This window comes from Sorex fumeus, unplaced genomic scaffold (assembly GCF_029834395.1).
Source record: "Sorex fumeus unplaced genomic scaffold, SorFum_2.1 ptg000043l, whole genome shotgun sequence".
NCBI classification, from domain to species: Eukaryota; Metazoa; Chordata; class Mammalia; order Eulipotyphla; family Soricidae; genus Sorex; species Sorex fumeus.
The window spans coordinates 4,250,901-4,265,994 of record NW_026606100.1 but is presented as its reverse complement, the minus strand read 5'-3'; the positions used below and the strand labels follow the sequence as shown (position 1 = coordinate 4,265,994).

Here is a 15,094-nt window from a genome sequence, read left to right as displayed (position 1 = left end):
GACTGACGTATTCCCAGAGAATTTTCTCAGAAAAACGAGTCTGTGTTGGATTTTGTCTCTAGGAGTTCTAGCAAATAACCTCCCTTTCTCCCTCTGTCCTTGGCATCCCAGCTCACCCGACGGTTGCCGCCCATCAAGGAAGCTAAGCCTCGGCTGCAGAAGCTCTTCCGAGACTTCTGGCTCTATTCTGTACTGATGGGCTTTGCTGTGGAGGGGTCAGGTAGGTGGTCTCTCCTCTCCTAGGGAAGACAGTGCAGCGTGGAAGCAAAGATGCCATGGGACTCCATTGACTATGTGCGCGGGTGGGTTGGTTTTGTCCCCGAGCAGCGGCTGCTTCCTGCCAGTATTTGCAGATGTTGGGCTTCCCAGATGTTGTGTAGGGTTCTGAAAACACCACATGTCTTGGGGAAAAATTGTTTCCAGGATGAGGTGGCATGTGAGTTTCTGTGCCGTGTTTTGGGCTGATTGGCTCAGCACAGCCCTGGAGATTGAGTCAACCCCACTGCGGCCCTTCGCAAGCATGATGGCGGTGTGTCGTTTGCATTCTCACAGGACTCTGGCCAGAGGAGTGGTATGAAGGAGTCTGTGAAATAGCCACCAAGTCCCCGCTGCTCACCTTTCCCAGCAAAGAGCCACTGCGGTCTGTTCTCCAGTACAACTCAGCCATGAAAAACGATACAGTCACTCCAGTAAGGCTTCTCGGCATGCCAGAGAAAAGCAATAACAGGACAATGGTTTCACTTAAGCTTTTTCTCTTTTCCTTCGTTCCTTCCTGCCTGCCTTCCTTCCTCCCTCCCTCCCTCCCTCCCTCCCTTCTCTCTTCCTCCCTTCCTCCCATTCTCCCTTCTTTCCTTCCTGTTTTGTTGGAGGGCCATACTCAGAAATTCTCAAGGTTCATTCCTGGCTCTGCACTCAGGGATCACTCCCTGCAGGGCTCAGGGAACCATGTGAGGTGCCAGTGATCCAACAGGGTCAGCCACAGGCAAGGAGGCACCTTAACCTCTGTGCTGTCTGACCCCTTGCTAAGCTTTTAAGAACAACTGGTGCTAATTCTTTCGTTGTCCTTGTTGACATGGATGAGCACCTGAGGCTTGAGGTCCTGAGGGATTCAGGTGAACCCTCAAGCAGTCCTGCATTCCTCTCCTTCCAGGCTGAACTGAGCGAGCTCCGCAGCACCATCATCAACCTGCTGGACCCTGCCCCTGAAGTGTCCGCCCTCATCAACAAGCTGGACTTCGCCATGTCCACCTACCTCCTTTCTGTTTATCGGCTGGAATATATGAGGTAGCTAAGCCTTTGCCTCCCTGCAAATCCATATTTGAACTACTTTTTAACTTTTTGTACCTCCTCAGCATGGAACCTATTCAGTTCCTCCTGCAAGATGTAAGCTTTCTTCTGTTTGTTTAAGAAGTTGGGGGTGGGTGAGTTGGGGCGATAGTTCAGGGTCCAAAACATGCTTTGCATACAGGAGCCCTGGGTTCAGTCCCCAGCACTGAATGTTCCCCCGAGCACCAAACCAGGAGTGACCCCTGACCACCACTGGGCATGGATCAAAAGCAGACCAGGACTGGAAATATGGTCCAAGTAGTTGAGTTCATGCCTAGCACAGAAGCAGATTGGAAATGAGGAACTGCTCCAAATTCACCCCTGAGGTGTCCTGGTGCTCACAGTGGATCTGTAACTGTTAGTGAACCTCACGGCATTAGTATTTGACCAACAACAACATAGTGTTATTGCTGAGTGTGTGTGCTGGCTAGGCATTGCCCTATCATCTGTAGTGAGACACTGTCCGTCAAGCCTGTGAGGTACAGGCTCTGTTCCATTCTCACGGTAGAGGAGACTGAAATAATGACCTGTCTTCCCCAAAATCCCACAGAGCCAACGGAGTTTTTCTTTTCTACTTTTCATTATGATTTTTCAGCTCTAAAAATAATACAAAGAAAAAAAAAAGAACATCCAAAAAAATAATAATAATACAAAGAGTGGCTGGAGTGATAGCACAGCGGGTAGGGCATTTGCCTTGCACGTGGCCAACCCGGGTTCGATTCCCAGCACCCCATATGGTCCCCCAGCACCGCCAGAAATAATTCCTGAGTGCATAGCCAGAAGTAGCCCCTGTGCATTGCCAGGTATTACCCAAAAAGCAAAATAATAATAATAATAATAATAATAATACAAAGAACCAGAGCCATCGTACAGCTGTATGTATACAGCGTACAGCATTTGCCTTGCACACAGCCGACCTGGGTCTGAGCGCCAGCATCCCATATGGTCTCCTGAGCACTGTCAGGAGTGATTCCTGAGGGTTGAGCCAAGATTAACCTCTGTGCATTGCCAGGTGTGGCCTCAAAACAAAACAAAATAAAAACAATATGAGAACATATTAAAAACTTTGGAAATAAAGGAGACAAGCCATTGATTCCATTACCATCCTCTATAGCATGTTAGTGTAGTTAACTGTTATTTTCTTATTGTTGTGGGGGCTACATTCAGTCATATTCATGGAACTAGGGCTACTTCCACAGTGCTCAGGAGCCATCAAGGCCATAACCAGCAGTATTTGGGGGACCATTCCGTGCCAGGGTCCACACATGCAAAGCACCTGAACCACATACCCAGTACCAAAATAAAAAATATTTTTAAAAGTTATAGCAGCTATAGAGATGATACAGGGATGAAGGCCTTCCCATGTGTCTGAGCCTAGCCAACATTAATCCCCTCAGCCCAAAACCAGGGTCATCCTGGACTCGAGGTCTTCCAGGAACCACTGGGAATGACTCCTTAGCCAGAACCAGGAGAGCTCCCAGGCACCACTGAGTATGGCTCCAAATTCAAAAATAAATTTAAAATATTAAAAATCAAATATTTGGGGGAAAAAAGAAAAAAATTTAAATATTTGGGCTCGGAGAAATATTAAAATGGGTAGAGTACTTGCCTTGCATGTGGCCAACCCAGGTTCAATCTCCAGCACCCTGAGCATTGTCAGGATTAATTCCTGAGTACAAAGCCAGGAGTAACCCCTGAAATTACTGAGTGTGGCCCCAAGCACTTCCCCCCACAAAAAAAAGCCACTTAAATATTTGTGCTTATAAGCACTCAAAATTGAATGTGCTTCGACCTAGCCAGCCTGCCCTGCTGAGCGGAACTCAAGAAAGGTTGCTATGGAAACCCATGGTACACCCAGAGAATAAGCCTATGTGTGCCTGTGTGGTCTCAGTGGGGTCCCCCAAGCCCTCTGCTGCTTTTCTCTCTTTTACATTTTCTACAAAAATAAAGGTATTTTTATTATAAAAGTAAAAATCCCAGGGCCAGGGCAATAGTACAGTGAGTAGGGCATTTGCCTTGCATGTAGCCAAGCCAACCCACTTCTATCCTTGATCATATGGGATGTTGGGTGTAGATATCTCTGAGTGCAGAGTCAGGAGTAAACCCTGAACATCGCCAGATGTTGCCCAAAAACAAAGTAAAGTGTCGTTGAGATGGTACAGAGGATGCTAAAGGTGAGAAATACCCTGAATCTAGAGATGTCTGATGTATATAGTGTATCTTTTTCCCTTCTGAACATTTTCTGTGCATTTATAAACACATCTGTCCTGAAAATGCACACAGCACATGGCACCCTTCCAGAAGCCCCTCACTGGGATCACATGCCTGTTTTTCCTGCACCTCCCTTTCACCCCAGCAGTCCATCTTGCTGTTTCTCTATAGCAGCACTTGTAGAGCTGTGTAGCCACACACTTATGTGGTTGGTGTGTTGTACAGTTGAATGGATTTACTTAGGTTTAACTGACCAACCTCCTGTCAGACATTCATCCATACTGTTAGATCTTTGTGATAACCCTGTTTTGTGTGTGGGGGGGGGGGGGGGAGGAGGGGGTGGTTCTGGGAGGCCAGGGGAGACACACCTGGTGTTCCTCAGGGTCTATTCCTGACACTGAGCTCGGGGGTCATTCCTGATGGTGCTTGGGGACTACATACCCACGTTCCAGAATCGAACCTGGTCCTCCTGCATGCTCAGTGCAGACTCATCCGTTGAGCTATCTCTCCTCCCTTAGTCCTTCAGAGATCTTACTAGCGGGCTGCCGAGAGGAGCCATGTGGGAATGTTACGATAGATGGTGGCACTGTCTTCCCCAAAATGTAATAGCAACTACCTCTTCAGTGGGTCTGTTCCTAGCAGCCCACAGTTCTGGGCAGTAATGAATCTGTGACAAGGAGGGCTTGAGTTTTCACACTGGATTCAAAACTGTTCTTCTCGTTAGGGTTCTACGTTCGACAGATCCTGATCGCTTCCAGGTCATGTTCTGCTACTTTGAGGATAAAGCTATTCAGAAAGACAAGTCTGGTAAGTTTACTGATGTGGCACTCTCATAATGAGTTGGGTTGGGTTTTTTGTTTTTTTGGTTTTGTCTTTTGTGAGGGGTATTTTCAGGTTGGGGGGGCATTGTTTTGTTTTTTGGTTTAGTTGATTTTTGGTTTGGGGCCACACCCAGTCTTTCTCAGGGCTTGCTCCCTGCTTAGGGATCAGCTGGTGGCACTCAGGAGACCATGTGCAGTACTGGGGATTGAACTGGGGTTGATCTGTCTCTGATTCCATGATGAGTCGAGTTTTAACGGCATAAAAAATTATACTGCTCCCTATTTCCTTCCTGAGAACATAGTTTTATGAAGTTTTATGATACAAAGATGGGTATAAACACGTAACTTTAAAATGTATATAGTTCTCTTGTGCTGTGAGGATTGTTAAGAGCAGAAGGATGATCATTCTTGCCTACCATCAGTGAGTTCGGTTTCACCTCAAATTTCAGACTCTAATACTGTCTTCTGCTGAAAGGATCCTCAGCTCTCAAATGGTCTTTGAATGACCTGGAGTGAGCTGTCATTCTTTTTAAATATTTGGAGCAGGAGCTGGAGAGATAACACAGTGAGTAGGCCTCTTACCTTGCATATGGCAACCGAGTTCAAGCCCCAGCATCCAATATGATCCCCCGAGCACCACCAGGATTGTTCCCTGAGTGCAGAGCCAGGAGTAAACCCTGAGTACAGCCAGGTATGGCCCAGCAGCCAAAAATAAATAAATTTCTGGACTAGGACTAGAGGATCAAGAATCAATTTGAGGGGCTGGAGCAATAGCACAGCGGGTAGGGCATTTGCCTTGCATGCAGCCAACCCGGGTTCAATTCCCAACATCCCATATGGTCCCCTGAGTACCGCCAGGGGTGATTCCTGAGTGCAGAGCCAGGAGTATCCTCTGTGCATTGCTGGGTGTGACCCAGAAAGAAAAAAAAAATCAATTTGAAGGGACGCCCAATGAACAAATGATTATACTTTGAATATAATATTTTTATTGTTGGCTTAATTAATACAAGTTTAGATTGTGAAAGATATAAGTTCATAATCATATCATGAAAGAGTAAAGTTTATACAAAATGGTCTTAAAGATATGTAATTACATAAGAAAAGAAAATACAATAATATATACACATATATATATCATATTCTTCCTTCAAAAAGAGTTTGTGAAGTGGAGGCATGTAAGTATATCTTGTAGAGTCGGAGAAGAGATCCCGCCAATAACAGGCTCTCAGTTGGACTCCGAGTGACCATAGATGAAGGGTGTCCAGAAGGTGATGAGCACAGATGTCCCGGAGAGTAGCCAGTTAGTCTGAGACAAGAGACACAGCCCTGCTCCCTCACTGTGAAGGGCTTCATACCCCAGAAAGTTCTGCCCATTTTAAGACCTTACTTAGGTCCCTCAAGATCTCCATCAGCCCGAGGCAGAATGTCAGGACCTGTGGGGCACATCCAACTTTAGGGCCATATTATGCCTGAGAAAGTTGCAGAACACAAAAGCAAATGAAAGAAGTTCCACCATGCAAATGTCCTCAGATTCTGTGCACGAAGGGTCTTGACTATAACCAGTACCAGAACCAAGTTACTGGGAAGATAGAAACTGTTGAAATTCCAGGATGGCATGAAAATATAAATTACCAAAACCGTAATTTTGCAAACCTAAGAATAATAATAAGGAACAAGAGAGATCATACTTTGCATGCAAGCACCTCGGGTTGAGTACCTGGTGCAAATGAACTCCATGTGCTGCCGTGAGTGACACCTGAGCAGAGTCAGTTTATGACCCCTGCACAACACTGGGTGTGCCTCAAAAGACAGGAAAAAAAATTGAGGACGACCCAGAAGCCAAATTAGTAAATACTTAAGGTATTTAATAGACTATATCCACAGATTTTTATCTACTATGTAGAGTATCTTGAAAATTGATAACTTATAATATCCAAGATTAACAAGCTTCTGTCAGGGCCAGAAAGGTAATACAGAGGGTCAGGGACTTGCCTTGCCCACGGCCAGTCTGGGTTTGATCCCGGGACCTCTTATGATCCCCAGAGTCCCTCTAGGAGTGATGCCTGAGCGCAAAGCCAGGAGTAAGCCCTGAGCACCACCAGGTGTGTCCCAACCCCACACCCCAATAAATACAAAACAAATTTGGTATCAGTGAAGTGCAGTTAGTAGTAAGGAGTCCTTTCCATGCCAGAAGCTGTTGGTGCAGTGAAGAAGCTACCTGCTTGTTTCTGCCAATGGAGATCAAATCCCCAGACAAGACACTCTGGTACCATTTTTTTTCCCCTTTTGTTGACAAGTCGATCCTTGAAAAAATAATTTTTTTTAACTACATGAAGGACTCTGAGATACTGTTTCTTGTTAGACCTTTGACCAGTAGTTCTTTGCACTCCTATACAAAGTCAGGAAGTAGGTGTGTGAATTTGTTTTTGTGACTGGAAGCCAGTGGAGTGGACCAGGGACGGTCAGGCGGTGGAGTCTAGAAGCTCCCTCTGCTGGCAGCTGGGGTGAGGATTGCAGTGAGGAGAGGCAGGGTGGAAGGTGGGCCAGGCAGCTTCTACAGGTAGAAGCTTCCCCTTTAGGAGAAGGGAATCACTCAGTAGGAGGTTCTTGCCAACACCCTAGGACTACTTATGGGTATAGTAGGGGCATCATTCACCACCATCTGAGGTGCTCCGAGTACCACGGGTGTACCCTACCCCACCCCCACCTTACCCCTGTCTGAAAAAGAAAAGAATGAGAGTGTTCAATTAAAACAGAGTGGCTCTTCGGGCCAGAGATATAGTACAATGGGTACACTTGCCTAGAATGCAGCCAACCCAGGTTCAATCCCAGCATCCCATACGGTCCCCTAGGCACTGCCAAGAGCAGGAGTAATTCCTGAGTGCAGGGCCAAGAATAACCACTGAGCATCACCATATGTAGCCCCCCAAGTAAATAAAACACCAGAGTGACTGAGGGGCACACCTACCCGGTGATGCCCAGGGATTACTCCTAGCACTCAGGGATTATTCCTGGCAGTGCTCGGTGGGGCCATTAGTGGTGCTAGAGAATCGAACCTGGTTTGGTTGTGTTCAAGGCAAGCACCTTACCACTGTACTATCACTCCCCACCGCCCCTTGATATGTTACTTATAGAAGTTACAACGTCCCAGCCCAGAGCAGGAAGGTTGCAGCCCCCTTGCTTGTGCAGGAACTGAGACCTGATGATACTGGGATGGGTGCCAGCACCGGAAAGGAGGAGGCAGGACCCCCTCAGAAGAAGACAGACCTCAGCAGGAACAGGAAGCCATAATAAGAACAGAAAAGAAGGCTGCCTCATATTCAGATTTCCTTTCCTATGACAACAAACTAGCAACTGACTCTTGTCTACAGAGAAAGCCCCAAATCTCAATCATTTGGAATAAAGTTGTAATACATTTTTTTTCCTTCTGGTGTTTGGACCATACCCTGCAGTGTCACTCCTGGCTCTTCACTCAGGAATTACTCCTGATGGGTCCCAGGGTGCCATATAGGGCGCCAGGGATCAAACCTTAGTCAGCCGTGTAGAAGGCAAGTGCCGGACCTGCTGTATGATCTCGCTAGCTCTAAATTTTGAAAAAGCTGACTCTCTTCTCTGGCAGTCTTCATTCTCTTTTGGAAATGTTATCCATTTTCTCTCTTCTCTCATATTTTTTAAAACCATTTTAATTATAAAAAAAAAGTGGCTGAGGGGCCAGGAATGTGATTTAGTAGAAAGCTGCCTTACATGTATGAGGCCCCTAGACCCTCTGCCACCCCCACCCCCCACATACATGCACAGGAAAAGCAAAACAGAATTGAGTAATCACCCATGAGTCCATACTGATAAGGTGGTTGAATAAATAAAATGTGGGACAGGAGAGACAAACCTTTCTTCCTCAGACCTTCCAATTACTCAGAGTAAAAAGAATGAGGAAACAGGGCTGGGCTCACTGGCAGAGCACATGCCGTGCATATGTCAGGCCCTGGGTTTGATTACGGGCTCTGCAACAGCACATTAATTTTTTAATGTGGAAAATAAGGCTGGGTAGAGAGTTCAAAGGGCTGGAGCACATACTTTGCTTGCTAAATCCCCAAATGTGATTTCTAACATGACACAGTCTCTGAGTCCTGTCAGGAGTGACCCCCCAAGCACTACCACATGTGACTCAAAAACAAAACAAAAAGAAAGGATCTCAGAAAGGCAGCTTAGCAGGCTGAGCACATGTTTTGCTGGCAGGAGGCTCTGTTTGATCCCCAGCACAACATATGTTCTCTCGAGCACAGAGCCACGAGTAGTCCCTGAGCACCACTAGGTGTGGTCCAAGAACCCCACCACCACCAAAAAAAACCCACACTATATACATACACACGCACGCACACACTCACATACACACAAACACGCATATGTGTGTGTGTGTGTGTTTGTGTGTGTATTGTTTAAATGAGGAAAAGAGAAAATGCCCATGAGAAGCACAGTAACGACTTCAGGAAGAACTCACCAGTGGACTCTGAAATTAGTGGACAAGGGTTTAAAAAAATAAATGGAATACTTCATAACCTTAGTATCTTTCCCATGAGGTGCTTATATAGGTGAGTGTGTACATGTGTATGGATATTTGTATATGGATATAGACATAGTTCATTTTATTTTGGGGTCACACTGCTGGTGCTTGAAGTACGTTACAGTGCCTGGGATAGAACCCAGACCTGACCACATGCTCCAGTCCATCGAACCTTCTCCCTGGCCCAGGGGGTGCTTTTTAATACCTCTTCTGACTATGGGTGATTCTTCTGAGGAGTAGAGCCTAGAGGGGGAAACAAAACTGGGAGGCACCTTGCAGACACCACAACCACCAAACTGTCACAGTCAGCCTCCCCCAGAGACAGGAGATGGACTTTCACGCACCTCCTGTAGCTGCAGTATGGGGGTTCTTCACCTTTGTAGTATTTTCCCTCAAGTGCTCAACCTGGATCTAATCATCAGCAAACACAGAGACCTAAGCAGAGGGGCGACCTATGAAATGCATGTGTATTTCAAGTGTCAGGCTCTGGGAGCTGGAGTGATAGCACAGCGGGTAGGGTGTTTGCCTTGCACACGGCCGACCCGGGTTCGATTCCCGGTATCCCATATGGTCCCCTGAGCACCTCCAGGAGTAACTCCTGAGTGCAGAGCCAGGAGTAACCCCTGTGCATCACCAGGTGTGACCCAAAAAGTCAAAAAACAAAACAAAAACAAAAGTGTCAGGCTCATGAGAGACTAGCACAGACTGAGGAATCAACATAGACCAAAGAGGTTTTAATGCATAAAACCTGGTGTCCTGGAGTGTCTCCTGGAACAGAGGAGAGATGTGAGTGAGAAAACGGGGAAATTCAAATCAAGCCTGAGTTTTCAGTATGAATCACTGTCTGTCCACTTGTGACTTCTGCCATATGAGATGTCAGTACTAAAAGGCTGTCCAGAGAGACAAGCATGCACAAGGCTGACTCTTATGGTCCCTAAGACCCACCAAGAGTGATCTATGAGGCATCAAGAAGCCAGGAGTAAACCCCGAGCACTGCCGGGTGTGACCCCCAAACATATATATACTATACATATGTATACTGGGTCTGTGAGAGCTCTCTGTGCTCTCTGCAACTCCTTGGAAAGTTCCAGGCATTTCCAAACAAAGAATTTTAAAGTAGCTGGGATGGGTCCCTTTCGATCGATTCTCCTAACCCTCGGAAACCCCTTCTCATGTCAGGGATGATGCAGTGTGTGATTGCCGTCGCAGACAAAGTGTTTGACGCTTTCCTGAACATGATGGCCGATAAAGTAAGTCTTGTTTGTCAGAATGCAAATGTGGATTTGTGTGTGTGTGTGTGTGGCAGGAGGGGGGGGAAGGGACAGGGGCCACTGAGGGTGCCTGTTTCACACCTCTCCTGAATCTCTAGGCTAAGACCAAGGAGAATGAAGAGGAGCTAGAGCGGCACGCACAGTTTCTCCTGGTGAACTTCAACCACATTCACAAGAGGATACGGAGGGTGGCAGACAAGTATCTGTCTGGACTGGTGGATAAGTAAAGTTCATTTTCTTTCTTATGGTACAGGGAGGAGGGTGGACACACCTTGATAGGGCACACAAGGAATAATCATCTTTATGTTGCAAGTATTGAAAATAGTGGTGACAGAACTAAAACCATGGAATCTCAGAATGTCAGTGAGTTTCCTGCAAAGCTGGAATTTTAGAATTTTAATCCTGAAACCTCCACTTAGTCTGAACCACTGTGTGTGTGTGTGTGTGTGTGTGTGTGTGTGTGTGTGTGTGTGTGTGTGTTTGGTTTTTAGGTCACATCCCACAGTGCTCATGACTTACTCCTGGCTCTTCACTTAGGGAATCACTCCTGACACTTGCACAGGGGACCATATGGGATGCTGGGGATCGAACTTGGGAAGACAAGCGCCTTACCCACTGTACTGTCACTCTGGCCCCTATTCTAAACTATTAATACTACCTACAGTTCATACCATGGCCAGGGTGAAATCTCACACCAGATTTGGCCAGGCTGTCTCAAAGCCTCTCTGGGCTTGTTCTGGGACATTCACTGTCATGCATAGGGCCGTCTTCTAACCCAGGGTCCAACTAGAGGGCCCTTAGCATGAAGGGAAAGCCCACTCAAGGCTCTGTGCTGGGAGCCAGACAGACTTGTGGGACACGCCCGGTCCCCCAGGTAAGAACAGCCTCTGCAGTTTGGAGGGCCTGTTGGTCAGCCCACAGTGCCCCGCTGTACGCAGGCGCTCCGCTCATCAGCCTGCCTGGGCCAAGCGGCCAGAGGTCAAGGCCCACAAACACTCCTGTGTCTGTCTGCACTGGCCCAGAGAGTCAGTCGTGCAGAAATAGCCCCCCACCCCCATCCCCCAGACCATGTACTGCCATGTTTATTTACTGACTTTTTCAGTTCATGCCATGGTGTGGAAATTCTTGAGAGCCTTGGTGGAAAGCAGGAGGATTATCTGGGGGAGTGGGAGAACGGTGCTTGTTCAGAGCCTGATTATAGTAGGGCCTGGGACTGGCCAGGGCCTGGAGCCTGTTGGACAAGGAGCACCTGACCTCCACTGACCTTCAGCTGGGCAGCAGGAGGAGGCTTCCTTCTCTGAGAAGCAGCATTTGGGGGCTATACAGCAGGTGTTTGCCTTGTATGCAGCCAACCTGGGTTCGATCCCCAGCATCCCATATGGTTCCACTGCCAGGAGTAATTCCTGAGTGCAGAGCCAGGAGTAAGCTCTGAACACTACTAACTGTGGCCCCAAAACAGTGAGAGTGGGGAGAGCGAGAGAGAGGGGAGAGAGAGAGAGAGAGAGAGAGAGAGAGAGAGAGAGAGAGAAAAGGAGAGAGAGACGGGGAGACAGAGACTTTAAGAAACACAGATTCAGGCCAGAGCAATAGTACAGTGGGCAGGGTGTTTGCCTTGCATGCAGTCAACTTGGGTTCAATCCCTGGCATCTCATATGGTCCCCTGAGTTTACCAAGAATGATCGCTGAACATTGAGCCAGAAATGAGCCCTGAGCACTGCCAGTTCTGGCTAAAAAATGACAAAAACACAAATACAAAAGTAATACAGGTTCTTGGCATTTTGGTTACACCCACCCTGAGAGGCAATCTTGGTGCAGGTTCCCCCACTTGCTCTGGAGCGGGACGGTGCTGAAGACCATGTTGGATATTCTGCAGACCCTGTCACTGTCACTGAGCGCAGTGAGTGTCCCTGTCTCCCCCCTTGCTCCTGAACAGAACTGATGTCAGAAGTGGCCACATTGGGGGTGGGGATGTCACCTTGACCTTCCCAGTAAGCTGAAGTGGATGGGGGTGGGAGGCTGCGGGAGGCCCCGCTCACAGAGCCGCTCAGAGGCAGCAGCGAGAGGGCCCTGCTGTGCTTCCAGGACATCCACAAGGACCAGCCCTACTATGACATCCCGGACGCCCCCTACCGCATCACCGTTCCCGACACCTGTGAAGCCCGTGAGGTAGGCAGGCCGAAGCGCTCCCCTTACTGTGGGTCCCTTTGCAGCCATCCTGGAGTCCACAGGTCACACAGTGTAAGGAGGTGCTGACGTTCTCCCAGTCTGCCTGTCTGCCAGGCCTGCTCTCACCCCCCTGACCGTGCTCACTTGAGGTTCTCTTCATAGTCCAGCTCCTGAAGGGGTTTCCAGCTCTCTCTATAGACTCTCAGAACTGCGCTGGGCAAGCTTGACTCATTGACCTGCTTTCTAGCCTGAGTTGTGTTGAGTCTGGTACTGATGGAGGGACATAACTGGCTGACCTCTAACAGTCCAAACAGATGCCCTGACCTTGGGCTGGGGGGATAACTCAAAGGACTAGAACGTGCTTTGCATGCAGGAGGCCTGGGTTCCCGGAGCACTGCTGTCTATCAACCAAAATCAAAAAAAAACAAACACATGCCCTGACCTCGGGTCGATCATACTTTTTCAGAGCATCGTGAAGGACTTTGCTGCACGCTGTGGAATGATCCTGCAGGAAGCAATGAAGTGGGCACCCACAGTCACCAAGTCCCACCTACAGGTACATCATGAAATCATCAAAGATTGATAATTTTGCTTTTATTTGGGCAGAGCCTGGGATCCAACCCAGGGCCTCATACACTTGGGCAGATATTCTCCCACTGAGCCACACCGTTAACTCCCAAAAGAAACATCAAACTTTCAGGCCATAGAGATAGTACCTGGGGTGTGGCATTTGCCTTGCATGCAGTGGACCCTGGTTCAAATCCCCAGCACCCTGTATGATAGGCTCCTGAACACTGCCAGGAGTCACTCGTGAGGAATAGCCCCTGAGTATGACCGAGTGCGGACCAAAACCCAAAATCTACCACATACAGAAGTAATCACAGGGAAAAAAAAGATAGAATTGAGAATCCAAAAGTAAAATAGTGGTGATTGTTTTTTGTTTGTTTGTTTGCTTGCTTTTCTTGGTGCATGCTCAGGGCTTAATCCTGGCTCTGCTCAGGGATCATTCCTGACAGGGCTTGAGGTACCATAATGTTGTGCCAGGGATCGAACTCTGGTCTGCCTTGTGCAAGGCAGGTTTCTGACCCTGCTGTACTATCTCTCTGGCCCCAACACTCGGTTATTTTCAAGACAGAAAAATGAAGAAGCCTCAGAAAGTCCTGAAATCCTCAGCCAGCAGGCATCCCTGCTGGTATTGCCCGGCCTTCCTTTTTCCTTATGCAGCCCATCCAGTCCCTCTGACCCCCTCTGCCACCTGCTGTCCATCCCTTACTGCACAGTCGCCAGCATGCAGCCTCCCGTCTGTCCCTGGCTGTCCCTGGCCTCCACACTGCCTCCTGCCAGTTCAGCTAAGCCACTCTGCTGAGTGGACTACCCTCCCACACGTGTCCATCAGCTCCTGTACTCTGCTGGGTGGACCACCCTGACACACATGTCCATCAGTTACTTTCCATACCCATGAGCCTTTGTGGCTCTGGGTAACTTCCAAAACTACGATGCCATTTTGTGAGCAAATGCTCTCATATGTCTCTTTAAAAGGGTGTGTGTGGTGTGTGTGTGTGTGTGTGTGTGTCCCTAAATGCCTCCACATGGCCCATCCTGTCTTGCTCTTTGTACCTACTGTTCCTGCAATGATTTTTTTTTCTTTTGCTTTGGGTCACGCCCAGTGATGCTCAGGGGTTACTCTGGCTCTGTACTTAGGAGTTACTCATGGCAATGCTCAGGGGACCATATGGGATGTCGGGAATTGAACCTGAGTCAGCCACCTGCAAAGCAAATGCCCTCCCCGCTGTACTGTCTCCAGTCCTCCTGCAGTGCCCTTAATCCCAGGATTCTCTTCGCACCTCCGAGCCCGTGTGCCTTTGCCTTTTGCCCTCTTCCACCAGTTGGCCAGGCCGACTCGGGTACTTTCCCTGCTCCATCTAGCTGCCTCTGCCCAGCAGGGAAGCTGTAGCAGGAGGGCCTGTGTGCTGACTGCAGGGTGGGACCCCACCGCTCTCACCCCAGTGGCAGGCAGACCCCCTGGCAGAGGGCAGCTGCTTGGCAGGGACATGCTGAAGGCATGTGGGCTCTCTCACGGGCTGTGCTGGCCCCTCGGAGTCTGCACCACCCTCTCTCCCGTGCCAGCAGCCAGCCAGCAGGGTCGGGGGCACTCCTGTCCCAAGAACAGGGTTTCCGTCTCCCTCCCCCTGACTCATTTTAGAAAGCTTTCATTTGTACCATTACCTCACAGCATTTCCCCCACCCTGTTTCAGGAGTATCTGAACAAACATCAGAACTGGGTGTCGGGACTGTCCCAGCACACAGGACTGGCCATGGCCACTGAGAGCATCCTGCACTTTGCCGGCTACAACAAGCAGAACACGACTCTCGGGGTAAGTGCTCCTCCGGGGTATAGTGCTCCCCTGCAGCAAAGCAGAGGGGGCAGTGCTGGGCCACCACCAACCGTCTTCAGAAGGAGCTCAGGGTCACTCCCCACAGTGCTCAGGGGGCCATGTAGGGCCAGGGACCCAATCCGGGCTTCTGCCTGCACGGCATGCACTCAGCCCTTTGCTCCCTCTCGCCAGCCCTGTGCTTCTGTTTCGAATTAACTGACAGAGACTTCAGCTTGATTCATTAGTGAGGTGAGGGTTAGGTGTTTGTCTGCCTAGACCCACAGAAAACTGATTTCTGTGAGACACCGCCTCATTTTATAGTCAGGAATCTGAAACTTTCTTTGGATTTCCTTGTAGCCCTCT

At 48.7% G+C, this 15,094-nt stretch overlaps 1 protein-coding gene across 1 annotated transcript in view; it reads left to right on the top strand.

Moving 5' to 3' along the window:
* The window catches only part of PI4KA (phosphatidylinositol 4-kinase alpha), a 105,870-nt gene that overhangs the window by 70,347 nt on the left and 20,429 nt on the right, over window positions 1-15,094 (top strand). The window contains exons 20-29 of the mRNA XM_056120671.1: window positions 112-220; window positions 553-689; window positions 1,151-1,284; window positions 4,262-4,344; window positions 10,099-10,169; window positions 10,289-10,413; window positions 12,006-12,087; window positions 12,273-12,356; window positions 12,823-12,912; window positions 14,612-14,731. Coding sequence (XP_055976646.1) covers window positions 112-220; window positions 553-689; window positions 1,151-1,284; window positions 4,262-4,344; window positions 10,099-10,169; window positions 10,289-10,413; window positions 12,006-12,087; window positions 12,273-12,356; window positions 12,823-12,912; window positions 14,612-14,731 — 1,035 coding nt within the window. The remainder of the gene's footprint in view (window positions 1-111; window positions 221-552; window positions 690-1,150; window positions 1,285-4,261; window positions 4,345-10,098; window positions 10,170-10,288; window positions 10,414-12,005; window positions 12,088-12,272; window positions 12,357-12,822; window positions 12,913-14,611; window positions 14,732-15,094) is intronic.